The sequence below is a fragment of the Paramormyrops kingsleyae genome, chromosome 5 (assembly GCF_048594095.1).
Source record: "Paramormyrops kingsleyae isolate MSU_618 chromosome 5, PKINGS_0.4, whole genome shotgun sequence".
Lineage (NCBI taxonomy): Eukaryota > Metazoa > Chordata > Actinopteri > Osteoglossiformes > Mormyridae > Paramormyrops > Paramormyrops kingsleyae.
The window spans coordinates 9254482-9280572 of record NC_132801.1 but is presented as its reverse complement, the minus strand read 5'-3'; the positions used below and the strand labels follow the sequence as shown (position 1 = coordinate 9280572).

General features: G+C 45.6%; 1 protein-coding gene, 1 long non-coding RNA gene and 1 other non-coding gene across 9 annotated transcripts; all 3 read right to left on the bottom strand.

The window, feature by feature from the left end:
• Positions 1 to 1594: 1594 nt before the first annotated feature.
• LOC111833464 (uncharacterized) lies at positions 1595 to 9462 on the bottom strand. The gene is made up of 4 exons (XR_002835760.2): positions 9334 to 9462; positions 7746 to 7858; positions 3243 to 3349; positions 1595 to 2871 (listed from the first exon to the last, which is right to left on the bottom strand). It is a non-coding gene; the product is annotated as an uncharacterized lncRNA (long non-coding RNA).
• A 7197-nt stretch (positions 9463 to 16659) lies between these two features.
• On the bottom strand, positions 16660 to 25561 carry hmgxb4a (HMG box domain containing 4a). Of its 7 annotated transcripts, none has more exons than XM_023791908.2 (13): positions 25465 to 25561; positions 21608 to 21683; positions 21351 to 21490; positions 21016 to 21094; positions 20222 to 20863; positions 19575 to 19802; positions 19259 to 19461; positions 19095 to 19176; positions 18739 to 18803; positions 18127 to 18229; positions 17650 to 17837; positions 17307 to 17429; positions 16660 to 16967 (listed from the first exon to the last, which is right to left on the bottom strand). In XM_023791908.2, exons 2-13 carry the CDS (start codon positions 21642 to 21644, stop codon positions 16923 to 16925), a joined length of 1935 nt encoding a protein of 644 aa, XP_023647676.2. In that variant the 5' UTR covers positions 21645 to 21683; positions 25465 to 25561; the 3' UTR covers positions 16660 to 16922. The 7 variants fall into 7 exon arrangements, with proteins under 7 accessions (XP_023647676.2, XP_023647674.2, XP_023647681.2 ...); XM_023791906.2 differs by lacking the exon at positions 25465 to 25561 and adding an exon at positions 22531 to 22662; XM_023791913.2 differs by lacking the exon at positions 25465 to 25561 and adding an exon at positions 22531 to 22662 and having other exon boundaries at positions 19575 to 19751.
• On the bottom strand, positions 24624 to 24695 carry trnae-cuc (transfer RNA glutamic acid (anticodon CUC)). The gene has a single exon. It is a non-coding gene; the product is annotated as a tRNA-Glu (tRNA).
• Positions 25562 to 26091: the final 530 nt, after the last annotated feature.

The following is a 26091-nucleotide window of genomic DNA, read 5'->3' as shown; positions in this document are numbered from 1 at the left end:
CTGGTCTCGCTTTAGCCAACAGCTGGTTATTGTATCGCCAGGACAACCATGAACGTGGTACACCAAGAAAGGGTGTGATGCAGTTCCATGAGTTTTGCATGACAGTCGCTCAGGCATACTTGACGAAGTGTGACACTGATGTCCAATGTGTATAAGAAGAGGATGCACACCCTTCACAAACGTCAGGTCTCTCCACTACCCCCCGTCTCAGTCCGCACAACCTGTACTGCACATCTTCCTGAGATGGCCAATCTAAAAATCCCAACGCGTTGCAGAGAAAAAGGCTGCTCTGGGAAATCTAATGTGCGGTGTTTGACATGCAAGGTGTTCCTCTGCTTGCAAACTGAACACAACTGCTTTGCAGCACTTCACACAGGCAAATAGATGCGGCAGACTATTCCTACAAAAAAAAAACTTCCACATAGTAGAATCCATGTTTTGAATTAATGGCTTAGGCTTAAGAATCCACATAGGAGAGAATCCACGTCAGTGTTAGGAATGTGGAAAAATGTTTTGCACTGTTTGCAAATTGTTTGGAAATGTTTTTGCCCAGTTTAGGGATTGAAATAAACAGATTTACACATTGTTACACAATTAGGGCTGCAATGATTAGTCGACGTAACGGACAACGTGGACTACAAAAAATCGTCAATGCGGATTTTGTATTGCCGACGTGTCAGAAACAGAACCTGTACTGCACTGTCTGACACGACCCCATTTTGAGTGTATCGTGGATGTAAACACATTTGGTTAAACTTAATATTTCATATTCTGTGTTTTTTTCTATGTAATCAGTAATAACTGTAACAGATTGAAAAGTATATACACTTATGTATTGTAATATAATTGCACAAGAGCTCTAGCCTGTATTTTAGTTTTCTGGCACTCAGCACACCGTCTGTTGGGGTCCTAGTAGCTCCTCCTTCTCCCATTGCCTTATCTGTTTGTGACTCCCCTTCCCTCTTCCCTTTTTGGAATGACGTTTGGGTGACGTCAGCCAAAAGTTAGTCTGTGAAATATTAACTTCCAATTGTGCCATACATAAGTTTATTTGCCTTCATTTTATCTATATTTGTCTCTTATACAGTATTAGTCGGTTATTTTTGTAATATTAATTGTGTAAATGTTTTTTTTTTTGTTGTGTTTTGCTAACCCGCCACATGTGGTTAGGTTCACAGCGAAATTAGCTATGTTTGCGTGGGTTCGCTAACGAGTTGTAACCCTGTGTTTGTGGGCTGTTTTAGGAGATGGAGATGTGTGTATGGAGGACCAACAAATTGTTTTAATATGCTTTGTGTAGGTGTGTCATGCTTTATTATTTTTCTTAAATACATACGCCTCTTTCCCTTTTTGAAATTCTTCTGGAAAGAGGAGATGGAGATGTGTGTATGGAGGACCAACGAATTGTTTGAATATGCTTTGTGCAGAGAGAGAATAAAGCTCCAACGCAGCAGTTCAGATGGCCTTGGGTCATCCTTAACACATAACACAACACAACAAAGTTTTTCCACCAGTTACATAAGCAATTTTCATTACCAAAACACACTAGTAATTTAGGTGTATAAGAAAGGAAGAGTCAAGAACACCACAAAAATGTCATCAGGCATAATTTTATGGGTCATATTTAAAATAAAATATAAGCAGCAGGCAGAATACAAAGGCACTTTAAAAAAAAAAAATCCATTTTACTTGATACTGTCACCTGGTTTGTACGAAACGGAAACATTACACATTAGATCCAATTTACGGTACACAACGTCATCCAGTGCTGGTCCAAAAAAGGTCCCATGGGTTCTCCCCACCCCTTTTTTTATGATTTCATTTTACCTTTTTTTTTTATTTATTTTTTATCCACATTTAACAATTATCCCACTGTAGTGTAATAAAATACGAATAACAAATAACGAGTCGAGACACTGCAGGATGGCAAGGGCCTTGGGGTGCACTCCCATAGACAAACACACCAGCGAGGTAAAAGTGTTACTGTAACACACTTTATAGTAACATAGCTGGTGTGGACAGAAACACCAGCGAGGTAAAAGTGTTACTGTAACACACTTTATAGTAACATAGCTGGTGTGGACAGAAACACCAGGGAGGTAAAAGTGTTACTGTAACTCACTTTACAGTAACATAGCTGGTGTGGACGGAAACACCAGCGAGGTAAAAGTGTTACTGTAACACACTTTATAGTAACATAGCTGGTGTGGACAGAAACACCAGGGAGGTAAAAGTGTTACTGTAACTCACTTTACAGTAACATAGCTGGTGTGGACGGAAACACCAGCGAGGTAAAAGTGTTACTGTAACACACTTTATAGTAACATAGCTGGTGTGGACAGAAACACCAGGGAGGTAAAAGTGTTACTGTAACTCACTTTACAGTAACATAGCTGGTGTGGACGGAAACACCAGCGAGGTAAAAGTGTTACTGTAACTCACTTTACAGTAACATAGCTGGTGTGGACAGAAACACCAGCGAGGTAAAAGTGTTACTGTAACACACTTTACAGTAACATAGCTGGTGTGGACAGAAACACCAGCGAGGTAAAAGTGTTACTGTAACACACTTTATAGTAACATAGCTGGTGTGGACGGAAACACCAGCGAGGTAAAAGTGTTACTGTAACACACTTTATAGTAACATAGCTGGTGTGGACGGAAACACCAGCGAGGTAAAAGTGTTACTGTAACACACTTTACAGTAACATAGCTGGTGTGGGCGGCCTCCTGTCGTAGGCCCCGGAACAGCACACGCTGGACAGGTCATATCTCTCGGCTGGCCTGGGAACACCTTGGGATTCCCCCCGGCGGAGCTGGCTGGCGAGAGGGAGGTCTGGGCTTCCCTGCTGGCATTTATTTCTTCATTGACTGTAACGAGGAGAACATTTTATACTGAGTCTAACAGTGCAGACGACACACATTTCACAACAGCATTTCTGGTCTAGATGAAAACAGACCAAAAGTCAAGACAATTCTCAAATTTATTCTACACATTATTCAGTCAGCAGGACTTTTTCCCTTTGAGCCAGATTGGATTTGTACATTTTCTATTAATGTATTAATTCACTGCTGTCTTCTACTCCGGCGTTACATCACAGACCAAATTACATCTGATGCAAACTGAATTTATTGGCATATGCCATTTTATGAAATATTCATTCACTTCCTGTGGGAGTTACTGTGATATTTACATTAAGATCATGCTTTTCTGGCTTTTGATCGACGTCAAGAAAACTCACAGGTAGGTCGCACCCATTCTATGCTCCTGCATCTCCAGAGAGGGACTCCTCCTGCAGCCATATCAATGTAACTGCCAAAGAAATCCATCACACAACATGTCTGGTCTCTGAAAAAAATGCAAGAACAATGAATTCATAAAATTGAAATCACCTAAAGTGGCAAAAACATTGCTATTGGTTGCCCTTCACATGGAAAAAAAAGGCCGTCTAAGGTGCTCCACTACACAACAGCCCGGGGCTCAAGCTTTTCCTTGAATTACTAGTAAAAGTATCTTTCTTCTGATGAGCCATTTCTGCTATTCCTGTGTCAGCAGATTTGCACTGGGAGGCGTATTATGTTAAAATGTATATTTATATAATATAATAAAATCCATCCATCCATCCATTTACTTCCGCTTATCCAAGGTCGGGTCGCGGGGGCAGCAGTCTCAGCAGGGAAACCCAGACTTCCCTCTCCTCGGACACTTCATCCAGCTCCTCCGGGGGAATCCCGAGGCATAATGAACACCATGTTCAGGCATAAGGGTGTTCCTATGTGCACCTGGCACCAGGCCACCCTAGGCCGCAGTTCGATGATCGACTTTGTAGTCGTGTCATCGAACTTGCGGCTGCATGTCTTGGACACTCAGGTGAAGAGAGGGGTGGAGCTGTCAACTGATCACTACCTGGTGGTGGGTTGGCTCCGCTGGTGGGGGAGGAAGCCGGCCAGGCCTGGCAGGCCCAAGCGTATAATGAGGGTCTGTTGGGAACGTCTGGCGGAATCCCCTGTCAGAGGGAGTTTCAACTCCTACCTCCGGCAGAACTTCGCCCATATCCCGGGGGAGACGGGGGACATAGAGTCCGAATGGGCCATGTTCCGCGCCTCCATTGTGGAGGCGGCTGACCGGAGCTGTGGCCGTAAGGTGGTCGGTGCTTGTCGCGGCGGCAAGCTGAAGAAGGAGTCCTATCGGGCCATTTTGGCCTGTGGGACTCCGGAAGCAGCTGATGAGTTCCGGCAGGCCAAGCGGAATGCGGCTTCGGCGGTCGCTGAGGCAAAAACTTGGGTATGGGAGGAGTTCGGCGAGGCCATGGAGAATGACTTCCGGATGGCTTCGAGGAAATTCTGGTCCACCATCCAGCGTCTGGGGAAAGCGGTGCAGCATCAACACTGTTTATGGTGGGGATGGTGCACTGCTGACCTCAGCTCAGGACGTTGTGGGTCCGTGGAGGGAATACTTCGAAGACCTCCTCAATCCCACCGACACGCCTTCCAATGAGGAAGCAGAGTCTGGGGACTTGGGGGTGGACTCACCTATCTCTGGGGCAGAGGTCGCTGAGGTGGTTAAAAAGCTCCTCGGTGGCCGGGCCCCGGGGGTGGATGAGAGCCGCCCGCAGTTCCTCAAGGCTCTGGATGTTGCGGGGCTGTCTTGGTTAACACGCATCTGCGGCATCACGTGGACATCGGGGGCAGTGCCTCTGGATTGGCAGACTGGGGTGGTGGTCCCCATCTACAAGAAGGGGGACCGGAAGGTGTGTTCCAACTATAGGGGGATCACACTCCTCAGCCTCCCTGGTAATGTCTATTCGGGGGTGCTGGAGAGGAGGGTGCATCGGATAGTTGAACCTCGGATTCAGGAGCAGCAGTGTGGTTTTCGCCCTGGCTGTGGAACAGTGAACCAGCTCTATACTCTTGGCAGAGTCCTGCAGGGTGCATGGGAGTTTGCCCAACCAGTCTACATGTGCTTTGTGGACTTCGAGAAGGCATTCGACCGCGTCCCTCGGGGAGTCCTGTGGGTAGTGCTCCGGGACTATGGGGTGCCGGGCTGTTCAGTCCCTGTACAACCGGTGTCTGAGCTTGGTCCGCATTGCCGGCAGCAAGTCAGACTCGTTCCTGGTGACGGTTGGACTCCGCCAGGGCTGCCCTTTATCACCGATTCTGTTCATTTTGTTTATGGACAGAATTTCTAGGCGCAGCCAGAGCGTTTAGGGTGTCCGGTTTGGTGACTTTAGGATTAGGTCTCTGCTTTTTGCAGATGATGTGGTTCTGTTGGCCTCATCAGACCGTGACCTTCAGCTCTCACTGGAGCAGTTCGCAGCCGAGTGTGAAGCGGCTGGAATGAAAATCAGCACCTCCAAATCCGAGACCATGGTCCTCAGCCGGAAAAGGGTGGAGTGCTCTCTCCGGGTCGGGGAGGAGGTCCTTCCCCAAGTGGAGGAGTTTAAGTATCTCGGGGTCTTGTTCACGAGTGAGGGAAGGATGGAGCGGGAGATCGACAGGCGGATCGGTGCGGCGTCAGCAGTGATGCGGGCGCTGCATCAGTCTGTCATGGTGAAGAAAGAGCTGAGCCAAAAGGCAAAGCTCTCGATTTACCAGTTGATCTACGTTCCTACCCTCACCTATGGTCACGAGCTGTGGGTAGATCGCGAGTGCAAGCGGCCGAAATGAGTTTTCTCCGCAGAGTGGCTGGGCTCTCCCTTAGAGATAGGGTGAGGAGCTCGGTCATTCGGGAGGGACTAGTAGAGCCGTTGCCCCTCCGGATTGAGAGGAGCCATATGAGGTGGCTCGGGCATCTGCTTAGGATGCCTCCTGGACGCCTCCCTGGTGAGGTGTTCTGGGCATGTCCCACTGGGAGGAGGCCCCGGGGAAGACCCAGGACACGCTGGAGGGACTATGTCTCTTGGCCGGCCTGGGAATGCCTCGGGATTCCCCCGGAGGAGCTGGATGAAGTGTCCGGGGAGAGGGAAGTCTGGGTTTCCCTGCTGAGACTGCTGCCCCCACGACCCAACCTCGGATAAGCGGAAGTAAATGGATGGATGGATGGATTTTATTATATTATATAAATATACACTCACCTAAAGGATTATTAGGAACACCATACTAATACGGTGTTTGACCCCCTTTCGCCTTCAGAACTGCCTTAATTCTACGTGGCATTGATTCAACAAGGTGTTGAAAGCATTCTTTAGAAATGTTGGCCCATATTGATAGGATAGCATCTTGCAGTTGATGGAGATTTGTGGGATGCACATCCAGGGCACGAAGCTCCCGTTCCACCACATCCCAAAGATGCTCTATTGGGTTGAGATCTGGTGACTGTGGGGGCCATTGTAGTACAGTGAACTCATTGTCATGTTCAAGAAACTAATTTGAAATGATTCGAGCTTTGAGACATGGTGCATTATCCTGCTGGAAGTAGCCATCAGAGGATGGGTACATGGTGGTCATAAAGGGATGGACATGGTCAGAACAATGCTCAGGTAGGCCGTGGCATTTAAACGATGCCCAATTGGCACTAAGGGGCCTAAAGTGTGCCAAGAAAACATCCCCCACACCATTACACCACCACCACCAGCCTGCACAGTGGTAACAAGGCATGATGGATCCATGTTCTCATTCTGTTTACGCCAAATTCTGACTCTACCATTTGAATGTCTCAACAGAAATCGAGACTCATCAGACCAGGCAACATTTTTCCAGTCTTCAACTGTCCAATTTTGGTGAGCTCGTGCAAATTGTAGCCTCTTTTTCCTATTTGTAGTGGAGATGAGTGGTACCCGGTGGGGTCTTCTGCTGTTGTAGCCCATCCGCCTCAAGGTTGTGCGTGTTGTGGCTTCACAAATGCTTTGCTGCATACCTCAGTTGTAACGAGTGGTTATTTCAGTCAAAGTTGCTCTTCTATCAGCTTGAATCAGTCGGCCCATTCTCCTCAGACCTCTAGCGTCAACAAGGCATTTTCGCCCACAGGACTGCCGCATACTGGATGTTTTTCCCTTTGCACACCATTCTTTGTAAACCCTAGAAATGGTTGTGCGTGAAAATCCCAGTAACTGAGCAGATTGTGAAATACTCAGACCGGCCCGTCTGGCACCAACAACCATGCCACGCTCAAAGTTGCTTAAATCACCTTTCTTTCCCATTCTGACATTCAGTTTGGAGTTCAGGAGATTGTCTTAACCAGGACCACACCCCTAAATGCATTGAAGCAACTGCCATGTGATTGGTTGATTAGATAATCGCATTAATGAGAAATTGAACAGGTGTTCCTAATAATCCTTTAGGTGAGTGTATTTATACACACACACACACACACACACACACACACACATATACAAATGATTAAAACATTATGCCTAACCAGTAATGAATACCGTATCTCTACAAGAAATCTTTATGATGGTACATAAATGTTAGTTCAGTTTGTCACACTTAAATGGTTAGTTTCTTGTCTCAGGTTAATTAGAAAAGGCTATTTTAAAAGGTTCATATATTTCTTACCCCCTATATAAGCTTTAGTCCACAAAACGGCACCATTGGACGTCAATCCACGGATTGAACATTCCTTGAATATTGTGTACAAGCACCGGTCATTCACTCCTGCCATATACCAGGGTGGCGTGAATGGAAACGCACAGCCAGCTTTTATCGTTTTTTTATTCATCCCCGTCATTTTCCCCCCAAAGCAAACCTCTCCACTTCCCTCCCTCTCCGCTCCAGAGTTACAGAATATCACATCTGGGACTCACCCATTCCAGTGAGCCTTTCAGGCTTGGCCAGCCAGCTGTGGACTAACTGCTGTTTGATATCCAACCACCAACTCCCGCTGGATGTGAAAGGTGACATACCTATATAAATTCTTCTGGTTAAAGAAAAAACATATTAATGAGAAGTAGGAAGTGAAGGCTGCAGTACATGAGGGGAAGCAAACTCTAGCCTGTAGTACTAAGACTTATACACAGTGCTGTGTTTGTTATATGGGTTTATGTGACAATATTTCTGTCAATTTAATTAAGCTGTCATATGTATCAAAAACAACATGCACAGCAATTGTTTATATGATCACTATTTATTAATAAATAATTTGTACACAGTACACAATATTTATAAAATTAATAAAATAAATCACACATTCATAACCTAATAAGGATGTTCATGTCAAAGCGGCATTACACGGGTATATAACAATATTTAAATCCTTGTACTAGAAAAAAATTATAAAAACACCAAATACCTTTATGAAAAACCATTTCTATTTGACCATACAGACCTCCATGGATCTATGCATCAAACCAATCTAATAGGATGTAAGGACTTAAAAAATGCACCTTAAAAAATGAAATGTGCCTGTAACTGGAAGAACATTATTCCTGTTCAAACGAAGAAGCGCCGGAAAATGTGGTTTCGTGGACGCATTCGTGATGAATGTGCGCATGCGTAGTAGCGGAGGTTTTCTGTAGGTGTAACATTTTCGGTAAACAGCACTCTGTCTCGCAGCCTTTTATTTAGGCCCGTGCCTTCCGCTCGGTTACACTAGCATAGTAAGCTTGTAGCCTATTGACTGATATAAACACGAAAATACGTTTTTCCCCTCCCCCAAGAAAGACAAAACCTGGTTTACATTTAATGTAAGTTATTTCGTGGTTAAGCGTTTTTGTTTGTATACATTGTACCGCCAGGCAGACAGATGCATCGCGAGCGTAGCGAATGGTGTTTCTAGACGGGAGCAAACGCTCTTTAATTACACTCCTTGACAGGTCTATAACAAGCACCCAAATACACACAGCCGAAACACAAGGTGGTCAAACGCCGAACTGTAAGGTGCACAAACGGGGGAGAGATATATAACCTTTATAAAGCAACATCGGAGTCCTGACGTAGGCCTACCTCCGGTACGCTTAGGACGGTTTGAGAAGCGGGGTGATACAGATACAACAACTATTAAACTTACGATATCTAGAAATTAAAGGCATTTTATTGTATAATTTATATATCTGATCTTCCAAAGGCGCTTTCTCTGGTGGTACATACAGGTTAGTTTACTTTGTCACGCAGTTTAAGAAATGGGACTTTTAAGTGAGAAATGTGATGCAAATTCATTACACATTTCTAAGAGACTGACATCTAGTCTTGTAAGAAACTGAATGTGATTTCCAGCACAAAATAATAGCAAAACGATTAAAACGTTACGCCTAACCAGTATCAAATAGCATATCTCCAAAAGAAATCCTTCTGATGGTACATAAATGTTAGTTCAGTTTGTCACACTGAAATGGTTAGTTTTCTGTCTCGGGTTAATTAGAAAAGGTTATTTTAAAAGGCTCATATATTTCTTACCACTATATATGAAAGCTTTAGTCCACAAAACGGTTACACTGGACGGCAATTCACGGCTTTAGCATTTTTTCACGAAAAGCACCGCAGATCATCCACTCGCCATTTCTATGGTGGCGACATGAAGGCTCCGGGAAGTGACGTTTGTCGCTGCGGCTTGAGCCGTTCGGGCCTCCCTCTCCGCTTCATTGCATTCCATTAACCCTTTCAGGCTCGACCAGCCAGCTGTAGACTAGCTGCTGTTTGATGTCCAACTACCAACTCCCACTGGATGTGAGAGGTGGTATACCTATATAAATTCTTCTGGTTAAATAAAAATCATACTAGCAGGAAGTGGAGAAGGTTGCAGTACATGGGGGGAAGCAAACTCTAGTCTGTAGTACTAAGACTTATACACAATGTTGTGTTTGTTATATGGGTTTATGTGACAATATTTCTGTTAATTTAATTGTTAAGTTGTCATATGTATCAAAAACAACATGCACAGCAATTGTTTATATGATCACTATTTATTATTAAATAATTTTATATTTTTTGCATTTTTGTGTTTCTTTGGTTTAGTAACTGGGCTCAAGTTGACAAAAAAACAGCTGATATATAAAGGTGAAATTGTATTAACTTGCACTCACTTAGGTATTTTTAAGATGTTTTTGTACCTACAGTGACATAACCTAAGGATATTAAATGAAATATTATATGAACCACAAGTTACACCAAAACACCCCACTGTACTGCTGTGTGCTGTTTGAAAAAGCAGAGTAAGGTGAGCGGCTTCCGGCAGGGCAGCTACAACACTGCTGTGGTTTCTGTTCTGTTACAGGAATCAGTCACATAAAAACATCCAAGGCCTCCCAAGACAAACACAAAACCAGCTGAGCTGTTTATCTGTCACTGGTTTCATTGGGTGTACTGGTGTTCCATTAATTACCCTCCTTACATTTGGATGATTTATAAAATAAATCACATATTCATAACCTAATAAGGATGTTCATGTCATAGCAGAGTTACACAGGTATTTAACAATATTTAAATCCTTTTACTAGTAAAATCATTGGAATAAACACCAAAAACTTTTACAAAAAACAATTTCTATTTTACCATACAAACCTCCATGGATCTATGCATCAGACCAATCTAATAGGATGTAAGGACTTAAAAAATGCACCTTAAAAAATTAACTGCACCAATAACTAAAAGAACATATTCAAACGCTAATGTTCTAACATTTTTCTACTGCTGCTCCATACAGTAACTGAATCTTAAAAGCTTGACCAAAATATCTTGACTCTGGTTGCTGCTGCCCATGTGGGAGATCAAAGGTTAAGTCTCACTCAGGGCTGCCCCCTGGTGGAAACTGGAGAAACCACACCTGGCAAATAGGAAGCAATTCCACAAGGGGTTTCTCTTGTCAAGAACCTCATTGAAGAGCAATGTAAGGGTATGTGAAAGCTTTGTCCAGAAGGGGGCGGTGTAGTGATCCTTGGTCTAATGGTGCTGTGGTTCAGGTTCCTGCCCTCATGGGAGACTGGGGTGCTGCTTATTCTAATGAACAGAATTATTCTAAAAATAACTTATACCATCCATCCATCCATTGTCCAACCCGCTTATCCTACCGGGTCGCGGGGGATCCGGAGCCTATTCCGGAAGCAATGGGCTCGAGGCAGGGAACAACCCTGGATGGGGGGCCAGCCCATCGCAGGGCACACTCACATACCAGTCACTCACACATGCACACCTAAGGGCAATTTAGAAACTCCAATTAGAGCAATAAAACAAAAAATTAAAAAGAAAGAAACAAGGGATTAAGTTAAAACTACAACTGTCCACACGTATGCAAAGCTGGACCGTGGCTTGGACAGAGTGTTTTTTTCTAATCTTGGGTATCAGATATTCATTATCTGCTTGGTCCCACTTTAGGTGGATATATACTGTATATATATATATATATATATATGTGTGTGTGTGTGTGTGTGTGTGTGTGTGTGTGATATAATCTTTCAAAGACGCTTTCTCTGGTGGTACATACAGGTTAGTTCACTTTGTCACGTAGTTTAAGAAATACATTTTGAAGTTACACATTGTCTAAAAATTAAATTACACATTTAATTCACATTTGATGGCTAGACTTGCAAGAAATCGTGAATGTGATTTCTACCACAAAATACTAAAAAAAAACTAATAAAACATTGCGCCTAAAAAGTTGGTTTAATTAGAGAATGTTATTTTAAAAGGGTCATATGTTTTTTACCCCTATATCTGTCAGCTTTGGTCCACAAAACTGTTCCCTTTCACATCAGTATGCAAGTTAGTAGCGAGAGGTGACGTCACCTTCCTATTCGTTTGACAATGCCCCCACCAGAAATGCCCCCACCCAGAAATGTGTGCTTTCCCTTCAAAGCACAAACCACAAAAAGACGGGGATGACAACTTCCCATTGACAAACGACCGTGGTTGACGGTTGATTTTCAGTGGTTAGTGATTCAATATCACTCAGGATTAGGAGCCTCTTGTGTTCATAATTCATCTCTTTTCATCTTACAGTCCGCTGCCACAAAACATTATGAAAGCAGCCCAAAAACGCACTACCCATGATTTCCTGATATTTAACCGCAACTGCTTTTTTGAAAATAGCCGTCTGAATGCTCAGAGACGCTGGCAGAGTACATACACACAGGCTGTGCTGTCTCACAGAAAGAGTGGGTCATCATCATTATGGTCAAGGTTTTCTATGTTTGGTTCCTCAACTGAGGGAGCTGACGTAAATGAGTAAACAGCTGATGTCGCAAAAAGTAGTACACAACAACACTGCTTATAGATATAGCACCTCCTCCCTCCAGCTCAAGAAGCCCCAGAAATGTTGACACAATTGTCTGCTTGGTGTCACTAAAGTACCTTATCACAATCCCCAGGTACTTAGAACACTTACATCTGCGGACCCATCGAGGAGGAGGCTGAAATGATGCTCACCCATATCTGGGACCAATTTTTTTTTAGAAAGTACGGTGCTAGAACACCATTAATCATTTCTGTACACTTTGTCCTGTGCATTTTGAAGTGGGTAGCAGTAGCGGAGTCTGAGAAAGCAGCGATAGCTAATGCCATGGTGACCTGATGGCAGTGTGGTTTGGGTGGAACTGTTATAAGGTTTTGCCTTTTGAGTAGCCTTTGAATTCAGGGTTTGACTCCCACTCCTTTCTGTATTTCTGAGAATACAGTTCAGACTGAAACATGATGATTGTTTAGCGTATGTCACAGAGAGGCGAAAACACAGTGGAGGAGGTGAGTAAGTGACTGAGGGTGTGTGAGTCAAATCAGTAATTTATTTTAGTAGTCATTTAGATGTAGAAAATTTTAAATGTACTGTTGACGAAGCTAAGCCAGGGCTGACAAAGCCAGGGGTGTAAAAACTCGCTGAATATAGCGACAAAGTCGCTAAGTTGGCAACACTGCTCAGAAGACGTATACAAAAACATACCGACTTACATCCCAGTCGCGCCAATAACACACACAACCCCCACCCCTCGTGACATCCTCGGGTCAAATGGCAAACAGGTTACATTACACCACAGGAAGCACCTGCCATGGAAATTTTCCGTAATTATACCAATAGGCCCGGCTGTATAATCAGAATGCGAATGCTGTATATCTTGTGCCATTTGATGCACTTATCATCATTATTGTTGTGACATAACCTAAGGATCTTAAATGAAATACAGTGGTACCTCGGTTCTCGAACTTAATCCGTTCCGGACTCCGGATCGAATTTTTCCCATAAGAAATAATGGAAAACCAATTAATTGCTTCCCGGCCCCCGAAAATTACACCTATCCATCCATCCATCCATTTTCTCCCGCTTATCCGAGGTTGGGTCACGGGGGCAGCAATCTCAGCAGGGAAACCCAGACTTCCCTCTCCCCAGCCACTTCATCCAGCTCCTCTGGGGGAATCCCGAGGCGTTCCCAGGCCAGCCGAGAGACATAGTCCCTCCAGCGTGTCCTGGGTCTTCCCCGGGGCCTCCTCCCAGTGGGACATGCCCGGAACACCTCACCAGGGAGGCGTCCAGGAGGCATCCTAATCAGATGCCCGAGCCACCTCATCTGACTCCTCTCAATGCGGAGGAGCAGCGGCTCTACTCTGAGTTCCTCCCAAATGACCGAGCTCCTCACCCTATCTCTAAGGGAGAGCCCAGCCACCCTGCGGAGGAAACTCATTTCGGCTGCTTGCACTCGCGATCTCGTTCTTTCGGTCACTACCCACAGCTCGTGGCCATAGGTGAGGGTAGGAATGTAGATCGACTGGTAAATCGAGAGCTTCGCCTTTTGGCTCAGCTCCTTCTTCACCATGACAGACCGATGCAGCGCCTGCATCACTGCGGACGCCGCACCGATCTGCCTGTCAACTTCCCGCTCCATCGTCCCCCAACTCGTGAACAAGACCCCGAGATACTTAAACTCCTCCACTTGGGGAAGGATCCCATCCCCGACCTGGAGAGAGCATTCTACCCTTTTCCGGCTGAGGACCATGGTCTCAGATTTGGAGGTGCTGATTCTCATCCCAGCCACTTCACACTCGGCTGCGAACTGTCCCAGCGAGAGCTGAAGGTCACGGTCCGATGAGGCCAACAGGACCACATCATCTGCAAAAAGCAGAGACCTAATCCTGAGGTCACCAAACCGGACACCCTCAACGCCCTGGCTGCGCCTAGAAATTCTGTCCATAAAAGTTATGAACAGAGTCGGTGACAAAGGGCAGCCCTGACGGAGTCCAACCCTCACCGGAAACAAGTCCGACTTATTGCCGCCCATGTGGACCAGACTCTGGCACCAGTCATACAGGGACCGAACAGCCCTTAAAAGGAAGCCCGGCACCCCATAGTCCCGGAGGGACACGGTCGAATGCCTTCTCCAAGTCCACAAAACACATGTAGACTGGTTGGGCAAACTCCCATGAACCCTCCAGAACCCTACGGAGAGTATAGAGCTGGTCCACTGTTCCATGGCCGGGGCGAAAACCACACTGCTCCTCCTGAATCCGAGGTTCGACAATCCGGCGGACCCTCCTCTCCAGAACCCCCGAATAGACCTTACCAGGGAGGCTAAGGAGTGTGATCCCCCTATAGTTGGAGTACACCCTCCAGTCCCCCTTCTTAAAGAGGGGGACCACCACCCCGGTCTGCCAGTCCAGAGGCACTGCCTCTGATGTCCACGCGATGCTACAGATGCGTGTTAACCAAGACAGCCCCACAGCACCCAGAGCCTTAAGGAACTCTAGGTGGATCTCATCCACCCCCGGGGCTTGGCCACCGAGGAGCTTTTTAACCACCTCAGCGACCTCCACCCCAGAGATAGGAGAGTCCACACCCAAGTCCCCAGACTCTGCCTCCTCACTGAAAGACGTGTCGGTGGGATTGAGGAGGTCTTCGAAGTATTCCCCCCATCGACCCAAAACATCCCGAGTTGTCAGCAGTGCCCCATCCCCACCATAAAGTGTTGATGTTGCACCACTTTCCCACCCTGAGATGCCGGATGGTGGAACAGAATCTCCTCAAAGCCGTCCGGAAGTCGTTTTCCATGGCCTCACCAAACTCCTCCCACACCCGAGTTTTTGCCTCGGCGACCGCTGAAGACACATTCCGCTTGGCCTGCCGGTACCTGTCACCTGCCTCTGGAGTCCCACAGGCTAAAAAGGCCCAATAGGACTCCTTCTTCAGCTTGACGGCATCCCTCACCACTGGTGTCCACCAGCAGGTTCGGGGATTGCCGCCGCGACAGGCACCGACCACCTTACGGCCACAGCTGCGGTCAGCCGACTCCACAATGGAGGCACAGAACAAGGCCCATTCAGACTCAGTGTCCCCCGCCTCCCCCGGGACATGGAAGAAACTCTGCCAGAGGTAGGAGTTGAAGCTCCTCCTGACAGGAGATTCGGCCAGACGTTCCCAGCAGACCTTCACTATATGCTTGGGCCTGCCAGGTCCGGCCAGCTTCCTCCCCCACCAGCGGAGCCAACCCACCACCAGGTAGTGATCAAGTGCACGTATGGACACCCTTATGCTTGAACATGGTGTTCATTATGGACAATCCACGATGAGCACAGAAATCCAATAATAAAAGAACGCTCGGGTTCAGATCAGGGGGGCCGTTACTCCCAATCATGCCACTCCAGGTCTCACTGTCATTGCCCACATGGGCATTGAAGTCCCCCAGTAGAACAAGAGTCCCCAGGAGGAGTGCTCTCCAACACCCCTTCCAAGGACTCCAAAAAGGGTGGGTAATCTGAACTGCCACTCAGTGCATAAGCACAAACAACAGTCAGGACCCGTCCCCCCACCCGAAGGCGAAGGGAGGCTACCCTCTCGTCCACTGCAGTAAACCCCAATGTGCAGGCACTCAGCCAGGGGGCAATATGCCCACCCATGCCTGGCGCCTTTCCCCGCGAGCAACTCCAGAATGGAACAGGGTCCAATCCCCCTCGAGGAGATTGGTTCCAGAGCCCAAGCCGTGTGTCGAGGTGAGCCTGACTATATCTAGTCGGAACTTCACCACCTCGCGCACCAGCTCAGGCTCCTTCCCTGCCAGAGAGGTGACATTCCATGTCCCTAGAGCTTCTGCAGCTGAGGATCAGACCGCCAAGGTCCCCGCCTTTGGCCACTGCCCAACGCACACTGCACCCAACCCCTATGGCCCCTCCTACTGGTGGTGAGCCCATTGGAGGGGGGAGCCACATGCCTTCTTCGGGCTGCACCCAACCAGGCCCCATGGGTGCAGGCCTCGCCACCAGGTGCTCGCCATCGAGCCCTACCCCCAGGCCTAATAGGATGTAATGACTTAAAAAATACATTTTAAAAAATGAAATGTGCCTGTAACTAGAAGAACATTATTCCTGTTCAAACGCTAATGTTCTAACTTATTCTTTCTACTGCTGCTCCATACAGTAACTGAATCCAAAAAGCTTGACTAAAATATCTTGGTTCAGGTTGCTGCCCTCCAAAGCCAAGTCTCACTCAGGGCTGCCCCCTGGTGGAAAATGGAGAAACCACACCTGGGAGATGAGAACCAATACCAAGTTTTCAAAAGGAAACCAAGTCCATTGTATGTAAACAAAATTAGTTTACAACACCGAAAGATTGGAAACCTGAGTGAAAAAAGTAGGGTGAGCACATTCATAATGATCACATGTGCCACAGACAAGGGCTCTTATCAAGATGATAATGTATTATTTGGAGGGTAACTGTGTATCACATCTTGTGTATCAATATTACACTTCAGGGGAACTATGCTGGCGTCGCTGGTCTTCAATGACAGGAAATCAATAAGGACACACACACACTTTAACAAATAAAAATGTTATTCACGGGAATTTAAAAATATTCACTAAAATAGGTTTAATTGGAAAAAACAGCAATAAAACAAAAAATTAAAAAGAATGAAACAAGGGATTAAAAGCAAATTTAAAACTACAACTGTCCACACGTATCCAAAGCTGGACCGTGGCTGCACGCCCCCCCCCCCCCCCCCGAGGTGTCAGGTGGGCACGCTCCGTCGCCATGGTACCGCTTCCTGCCTGGCACTATCGGGGATTCCCCATGGTCCTCACAGTCCTGGCATCACATAGGCAATGTTGTCCAGAGTGTTGGACTGAAAGACAACAGAGACAAACAGGAAGTAAAGGGTCGGACTCTCTTTTACTTTGTGAAGGAGGGAGAAATTTAGATATACAGACAGTTCTTGCCTCATACAAGTAATCCGTTCCACAGAACCTTAAGCAAGTCAAATTTTACGCATGTCGGATTCACCCCCCCATTCAAGCAGAACAAAATAGCAAAACACACATTACCCAACAATTTACCAGTAATGCATACTAAAGAACACATATTACACAAATGAAAAGATAAAGTTTAGACATATTTTCAGTGTAACTACCTGGAGACGGGAAAATGAAAAAAGATGGTGTGAGAGACACGGTGGACACCTCACCAGCACGCGCCGCGGACAGCCGTTCAGTTCTGGGACCTGGGCGGTGAGACAGGTCAGGGGACCCAGGGCACACAGGATGGAGTCCAGCAAAACGGACAGGCTGCCCGACACGGCCACCATGCCCTGTGGGACACCGAGGGGGAGGACATGCGCTTAGTCCCTTTCCAGTGTTTCTATGGCAACATCACTGCTGCAAGAAAAAACTTAGAACAGATGGAAGATCCCAGACTTGACATTAAACATGTTTCTTCTGCTGTTTTGCCATCAAATTTGACTAAAATATCACCAGACAAACTTGCTTGCCCCCCCGCATAAGCTCTGCTCCTCCATGACATATACTAGCCTCTGTCTCCTGTAGCCGGTGCCCAATGAGCGAGAGAGACTCTCCCAGCAACTGCAGGTGAGCGGCAGCGTCAATGGGGTCCACTTCTGGGACACGTGCCGGAGACAGGGACACCCCCACGGAGGTTCGACTGGGGGACAGAACAACAGATCCCCCTCCGCTTCCTCCTGCTGTCCCCTTCAGTGGGCCTGGGAAAGAGGACAAGGGACAGAGAATGGGGGACGGCATGCTTACTCTGTGCTCTCTTTCTGAAACCATATGGTCACATATTTCTATGACATTTCTACAGGTCAGGGAAGTAGACTTCGGGTCAAAAATGCTAAACCTGTAGTAGAGGGTTGCCAATTAAACAGTTAATTTTCCACCTGTACAAATGTTTTTAATCTCTATACTGTGGCTTGACGCGAAATAAGCAACATTCCCCTAAAAGGCTGGCTGATGGTTGATGGGTCTCTGGGCCTGAGTGCTCATGATTACCTTTGACTTTGCTGCCTTCGGAGCCCGAGATCTTGCGCTTGACCGTTGTAGCCTCTGCTTTGTTCTGCTTGTGTTGCAGGTACTGAGCTTTCTGTCTCCACACCTGAAGGCGGCAGGGAGAAGCAGTCAGGAGTCTGATCAGATGTCAGTATTCAATGTTTGAACTCTGTTGTACTGATTTATTTAGGATGGAAATATACTGGGGCGGCATGGTGGTGCAGTGGTTAGCACTGTTGCCTCGCACCTCTGGGACCTGGGTTCGAGTCTCCACCTGGGTCACATGTGTGTGGAGTTTGCATGTTCTCATGTTGCATGTTCTAAATTGCCCTTAGGTGTGCATGTGTGAGTGAATGGTGTGTGAGTGTGCCCTGCGATGGGCTGGCCCCCTGTCCAGGGTTGGCTTCCGGGATAGGCTCCGGACCCCCCGCGACCCAGTAGGATAAGCGGGTTGGACAATGGATGGATGGATGGAAATATACTGGGCTGAACTGTAGTCGTATTAAAATATAAGAAACAAGAAGCTGAAAAACTGTCACAATAAGAGACAGTTTTGCCAGCAGTGGTCAGGCTAACACAGCAAATTGTCTTATTTCATCTCTCAAAACAACTAACCTGTTTGTCTTTTTCAGGCAATTGTTTCCACACCTCTGCAAGTTTTTTACTCAACTCCCCGAAAACTGCAATAAAATAAACAAAACACTTTACAAATTGTGTTTACATAAATCAGAACATTAAATGTATTAAAAACTTTTGTGAATTCCATAAATTGTATTCTATTACTGCAAATAAAAACAAAATTAGACCTGCATATTTCATATATACATCTATACAGAAACATACACATGGTATCTTTCTGTTCTCTGCGTGGTTCATTGTTTTATCTGATATGCAATTTATGGGGGTTCTACAGAGAGCAATGGTGATGGTCATCATGACAGGAGGCAGGAAGCGGTATGAGGGGCACAGACCTAGTCCTGGTTGCTCAGCATTGATGTTGACCCTGTACTCCTTACAGAACACCTGGTATGCAGTCATGTTTTTCTTCTTGGGCTGCCAAAACAAAAGAACACCTTTATATGGAGAGCAGACGGCGACACGCACACAATCCCAAACTTTCTGTCGCATTTCTGACCTTTTCTTTTTCCCTCTCCATCTTTTCCCTATCTTTATCCTCCTTTTTCTTCTTCTTCTCGCTCTGTGATTCACTACTGTGGTGGTGAGCGGAGACCGGAGAAGCCATCGCATAAAGTCCGACTCCCGTGCTGTGATTGGCTGACCCATGGGAATGGGCGTGGCTCCGGGAAACCTCCCCAGAAGACAGGAGGAGAGACGTTCCTGTACAGGAAACAGGAGCAGGGCTTATTATTCTGCGTACACACTTCAATAACACCTGAGCAAACAAAACACAGAACGAGTCGTGCCTGTCCACACGACACTCAGCATCTCACCTGACAAACCTTTTTTACTGCCCGCTCGATTGTGCTTTTTTTCTCTTCCACTTTTATCCTTCTCCCTATCCCTCTCTTTCTCCTTTTTCTTCTTGCTTTTCTTGCTCTTCTTCTTCTTTTTGGTTAGCTGAGTATATGAGTCATCTATCACCAGCTCGCCCGCCTCCAATTCACCGCCTGAAGAAGAGGTTTCTCCACCCATCAAGCCAAGGGCTCCACCATAGTGCCCTGATAGGTTAATGCAGACCTCGATGACTTTAATATTGTAAAAGAACAATTCACATGATGCTAAAAGAACCAACTCACACAGTATAAAACTAAACATGATTTACAAAAGGTGGAACATTTCACCTAAAGTGGGACCAAGCAGAAAATGAATATCTGATACCCAAGATTAGAAAAAAAAACACTGTCCAAGGTCAAATTGAATTCAGTAAAAATGCTATGTCCGAACATTAAAACACGATGTTGACAGATTTTGAAGAATAGCCTGCATATAAAAATAAGTCTGAAAAGGGGGAGATTCAGCTTTTTCCAGTCACTCATAACCCAATATGGTTTAGTAGAATTTGAACTTGTATACATAAATACAAAGTAATTGTGTGGAGGTGGAGTGGGAGGTGGGTGACAGTGAGGAGCATGCTTACCTTCCAGCTCCACTTCCTCCCCCACCACAGGAAGAGGATCCCTGCTCTGCTGCCTCTTCTTAGGGGACTTGGACAGTAGCATCCTATCTCTGTCCTTCTCCTTCTTCGAGCTCCCTTTCTTGGCACTGGAGGAGGCTGAGGAGGATGAGGAAGAGTGTGGCGGGAACGGGAATCCCTCAGATGCGCCTCCTTCGCCCTTCTCCTTCGGTGAAAGGATGAGCTTCATCTTCAGGCCCTCCGCCTCCCTGAGGGTCAGGGGCTCGCCCCCCCCCGCGCTGCTGTTGCTGCTCTTACCACCCCCGCTTAGATACAGTGTCGATTTAGAGGAGTGCTTTTTGGAGGAGGATGACGACGATGAGAGTGAGCGGGAGTGGGAAGAAGAGTGGCTCTTGCTGGTTCCATGCCCTCCCTCGCGCCTCCGCTCCTTGGAGGAGGAATGAGAGGATGATGGGGGGTAGGAGGGCTTCTTGTGCAGGTGCGGGTTGGGCTCAGAGCCCGTGGCCATCGGGGAGGTGATGGCCTGCAGGAGACCCATGGCAGTGTCTGTGGAGTGAGGGGGGTGGGAGGAGGAGGACAGAGGCAGGGAGCCGTCGGAGGACTTGCGTTTCTTTTTGTGCACTGGGAGGCCAGATCCTTGGAGGTCTGCAGAAGATGTTTCAGAAGATCAGGGAGCAGAAAAACAAAAATATATACCAGGGACCCTTGGGCCAAATAAATCTCAGTCAATTTAATTCCCATCACCAGATCTGCCACGTCCCCCCCTCTTGTGTATCAGCCTAAAAGCAGCCCCTCACCTCTGTAAAAGAAGTCTTCATCAAAGTGCTTTTTCTTCTTCTTGTGAGATTCTCCCCCCAGTAAAAACAGCTCAGAGTCCTGAAAGGAGAAATGATGGTAAAATACAACCAAGAAACACATTAAATGTATTTCAAACTTTTAACTCAGATACGTTAGAATATATCAGTCCAGGCAGGTAAAGCAGTGCATGGCTGTGATAAGGCTGCAGTAAAGCACAACATCCACAATGGCAAAATTATGGAAAGGGGAAAAAAATCACTAATGGGAAGTAGTGAGAGCACAGACACAATGGGAAAAACAAGCAAAAAACAATGGAAAAACCCACATCCTTTACCTTGGGCCGTTTCTTGGCAGACTTGCGCACCTGAGCGGCGATCTCTTCCTCCTCTCGGAGCAGGTCTTTGTAAGATCTCCTCTTCTCTCTTTGACTACGTCCTGCTACCAGACCCACATCCCCCTCCATACCTGACACCTCTGGCAAAGAAAGGAGGGCGGAGCCATACCAATGTCATAACTGTCCTTTAGCATGAAGCCTACAAGCCTTAATAAACCAGAAGGCAGGAAGCATGTCAGTGAACTCAGATCCCTTACCGATCAAGCCTTTCTTCTTTATCTCCTCAAATGCCATGATCCCATTCAAAGCGGCATCCGGGCAATCTCTACCTCACTGACTCGGGAGAAGAAACAGTAGTAGACCTTATTAGCTTAGAAGTTGGGTAACGACGAAGTTATACAAAAAGCCATAATATTCTTTCATTACCAACACGACCATCATATACACCATTGACTTAAACCCGTCCATTTGCATAACAAATTACATTACAGGAATATAAACAGTATTTCAACAAATAGATTTCAGAACATTCTTGCTTTCAGAAATTCTCACATACTCGGGTGCAAATTTATTTCTGACCACACGCCGTGAATTGCAATTAACACAAACAAGCTCGGGGACAGACATTAAAATGCCGTTAGCAGAATACATGTAAGAGGCGGTAACTTGCGCTTTGACGTTATCCGAATAATCAATGGCTCGAAACTGTCAAACGCCCAGCTGATGGTAGGGTTCGTGTCTGTCATTTAAGCCATGCGACCTAGATCAGCCTCTCTCTGCATAGCTGCATGTATTTTACTCCCGTTAAGCTATAGTTTCGAGATTTACAGCATCACCCGATTAAACGAAAGAAGATAAATAAACGAAAGCGGTGACGGATTTAATTGAGTTTATATCTTTTCCCGCCTACGTTTGAACACAAACACACCCCCTTTCGCCCGGTCGGTCCTTCCCGACTCGGCCGCCTCGAACCGGAAGTGTCACCTACCCGGTCAAGACCGACCACTCGAGCCCGCTCGGCGCCGCGCGGAATAGGCCAACGCGGTGCTCGAGTAAATCAAACTCGGGGCTTCACGCCTAGTGCTCCGTTTTACATCCTGTGCGTTTCTCCGGGCCACGCCGAGGCCAGCGGCGGCCAGGAACGAGGGATGCGAAGGTTCATATAAAATAAAGCTACTACCTTAGCAGCGTTCCACTTTACGCGCCGGCAGCCGCCATCTTTGTATTCATCGGTAAACAAATGGCTGCTCGTGGAGACGGAGGGAGGGAGCGCGATGCTCTGGGAGGGGTTCGGTCAGCCTCACAAGCACTCCTCGTTAAATTTCACGTTATTTTAATAAAAATTCCTGCGTTTATAACAGAAAAGTCAAGCTTTGACTCTGCACTCATAATTTGTGTCTTAGTCGCAGTTTGCATTGTTCATTGGACCAGTCATAATCTTAACCAAAAAGTTGTTGTACAGTGATGTTAAGATGTGTAATAAATTGATGTTTCCTAAAGCATATTCTGTTAGACTTATGCACAGACATCTTTCCCGTCCTGGGCTTCCATACTTATTTATAACCATAAAATACATTTGATAATTAAAAGGAAAAACATATCAACATGAATGAAACTCAGCAACTACATTTTAATGATTAGGCATATTGTTACAAAGGAGAGATAGAAAAAGCTCTTAATACTACCAATTTTCAGTTTGAATTGAAGAATGTAAATATTATTAACAGTAAAAGAAGCACTCTACAACATGTTTTGTAATTGACCACAAGAGGACAATAAGATCAATACAGGAGAATACAGATACGCCACTAACTAAATTACACGTATAACCAAGGATGTCGGCGGGCATGGAGGTCCAGTACTTTTTAGAGGCCCCAAAAACTACCGTCGAGCATCCCCTGCTCGGAGCAAAATCTATGCAGGGCCCGATATCTTCAGACTGAAAGTACCAATCGAAGTAAGCAGGCCATGGTGAAATTTTGACAGGGAGCACACAATTTCTAGGTATGCCCCAGCATGTCACCAGTGTTTTATTATAAATAATTTGGTGGTTTATCATTGGGGTATATCTGGCTATTTATCAATTTAATTAGTAGTTGTACATTAGCACCATGTTTATTAAAAGTACCTGAAACTGTCCCAAGATCTGTGAACTGACCTCATTCCAAGGTCCAGTACGAGTTTCTTCAGCAATAAGGCTTACTGTTATTTTATTCTCTTTTAGCTAATGCTCAATTTCCCCTCTCATCTCCATGTAAGATGTACCTCATGCAACCTCCCTGGCCTGTAGTCATCAAGCTCTTGCACTCCCCCTGCAGGAGAAAAGTCATAGTGCAATTTCCACTTTTTTTCTGAGGTTATCCACCAGACCAACAGAAATATACGGTTAAGGTTCACGTGAATCATTCTAATAAAGTGACTCAGCCTTAATCTCATTTGTAAGGAGATGGCTAACAATTTTCCTAAAAATACATCTACACACACGTAGCTAGGTACAGGTCAGCAGTACATAGATTTTCTCATGGAAGTTAAAACAACATAAGGCCATATTATTGAACTATGAAAAATATAAATAAGTAAATATCTTTAAAAAAAAAAACAAAAAAAAAAACCTGTGCTACTTTAAGTGTATTGCCAATTTACATACAAATATACATGAACTTCAGAACTCCAAAATTTAATTTCCCTTTTTCACATCCGTATCAGTATCTCAGAACTGAAAAGCAAAAAGGCAAATTTACCTTGGAAGAACCAGAAAAAAGTAACTCTCTTTACCCATGTTTGACATTTAATATTGCGTAAACTAGACAACAGCTGATATAAATAACCATGTTTGTCAAACTGTCATGACTAGGACTCAGCATTTGGATAAAAGCACATTTATTGGCTTTCACATACACTGTCACAGAGCACCCAAACCTCCGTCCATAATGGCAGGTCTTCCACCAAATGGCCCCCAAGACCTTAAGACAGCTCACCACAGGAAATGGGTAACGAATTGGACTTGGGGCTGCCGCCTGCATGGACGGCTCTCAGATGAGGTGCACAAAAAAACAGACCAGTGCAGAGGACTGGAAAACCAGGAATCAGGAAACCAGAAGTGGGGCTGAAAGACAAATCCGGGACATACTCATGTCAAACCTAAGAACAAATCCTGCACTCCGGATGTGGGACTGAAGGTAATGAGGACCATCATCCCACAAACAAGACAGCATCTATCAGAAGGCTTTATTAATCCCGAAGGAAATTGCTCAAACACGAGAAAAGCTTTCATTCCCTGACCGGGAATCGAACCCGGGCCGCGGCGGTGAGAGCGCCGAATCCTAACCACTAGACCACCAGGGAAGATCTAATACCAAAAAACACTAGCTAGCCAACAAAAGCCATGGACAGTGGAAAAAAAAAAGTTGGGACCTGAAATGCCATGATGCTGGCAACGACGACAAAACCCCAAAAGACACACTATACGATCTCATTCTGCGTTACAGCACGAGGCAAACTGAACACAGGAAAAGCGGTAGATCTCAAAGGAAATCTAATGTGTGCGACAAGGTGAAAGGAAAAAGATTCGAAAACAAGAACAAAATGATTGTCAGTTGATACGTCCCTTCCAGTACAGCTACAGTAGATTTTTTTTCCAACCCGTTAGTGCTCCTACAAAAAAGGGGTTACATTTAGGCCTACTTGTGTATTTTAAACATATAAACATATAAACATCCCGACTCATATTTTATCCAGAATCGTGCAGCCACGCCAGTAAGCAATAATCACTGCCCCGTTTAAATGAGATTGAGAGATCAGAGCAAGATCACAGGGCAGGCGTCACACCCGATTAAGCAAGAAAAAGCAGGTGTGACAGAACACATCATTTTAACGAAAACATTATTTGTGTTAGCCGCTGGCGGTTTTTTCTTTGTAAACCTTGCATAGACATTTTTTTTTGCAAGGAAAAGGGAGATGAAGTTTTCCATGTGCTTCCATATAAACAAAAACGTCTCTTTTTAAATAGCAAACTAACTTAATGGCAAGTCGTAGATCCAATAGGCTTATGACTAGATATTAGCTTTCAAATACAATATTTAGCTAAAGTGAAATATAAATGAGAAAGACAAACTTGTTGGATCAATGCCGCTACCAGCCCGAACACGGCTTTGTTTCTGTGGGAGCGCGACAGCCCGCCTCCTTCCCCTGCCTCTGGCAACTTTTGCCGAGTCACGGTTTCACCCCCCCTTCCTCTTTCCCTTTCCTCTCCCCATGCCTTCAAGCTCCCTCCCTTAATGCTGCGTCATGGTAGAGATTTAAAGTCACAGACCTTTTTTAATCTCGGTGAATCTCAGCGCCAGACAAAACGGCGCTGCGGACACTTAATCAGCCTGTAAACTGTTTTATGCTTCATTATGTACGACCTGCAGCGTGGAACCACCTCGTGATCAGTTTAATTTAACTTTCACATTAGTGTTTTATAGCCCATAAGTAGCCTACTAATGTCAGATAAACAATAAAGAAGCCGACAAAGCAGGATCTTTCTTTAAAAACATCAAAACGTGAAATATAGAAATTCTTTCTACGGTTAAATGATATTCATTTTGCATTAGTTACTTTTAAATACAATTGCCAAACTTCTAATATTCACTTATTTCAGAAAACAAAGACAACTATGCAGTTTATTTGGTTGTTTTGAACAGTCGTGTGAACTCTCTTTATAAGCAATTTGATATGTTAACTTCCCGATTCCGCAGTG

Coding starts and splice junctions, on each gene's coding strand:
- hmgxb4a (XM_023791908.2), bottom strand. CDS start 21,644: ATGGCATTTGAGGAGATAAAGAAGAAAGGCTTGATCG. Junction 21,095..21,350: donor CTGCCAAGAAACGGCCCAAG/GTAAAGGATGTG, acceptor TTCTCCTTTCAG/GACTCTGAGCTGTTTTTACT. Junction 17,430..17,649: donor ACCGGCTACAGGAGACAGAG/GCTAGTATATGT, acceptor GGTGTCCCACAG/GGCATGGTGGCCGTGTCGGG.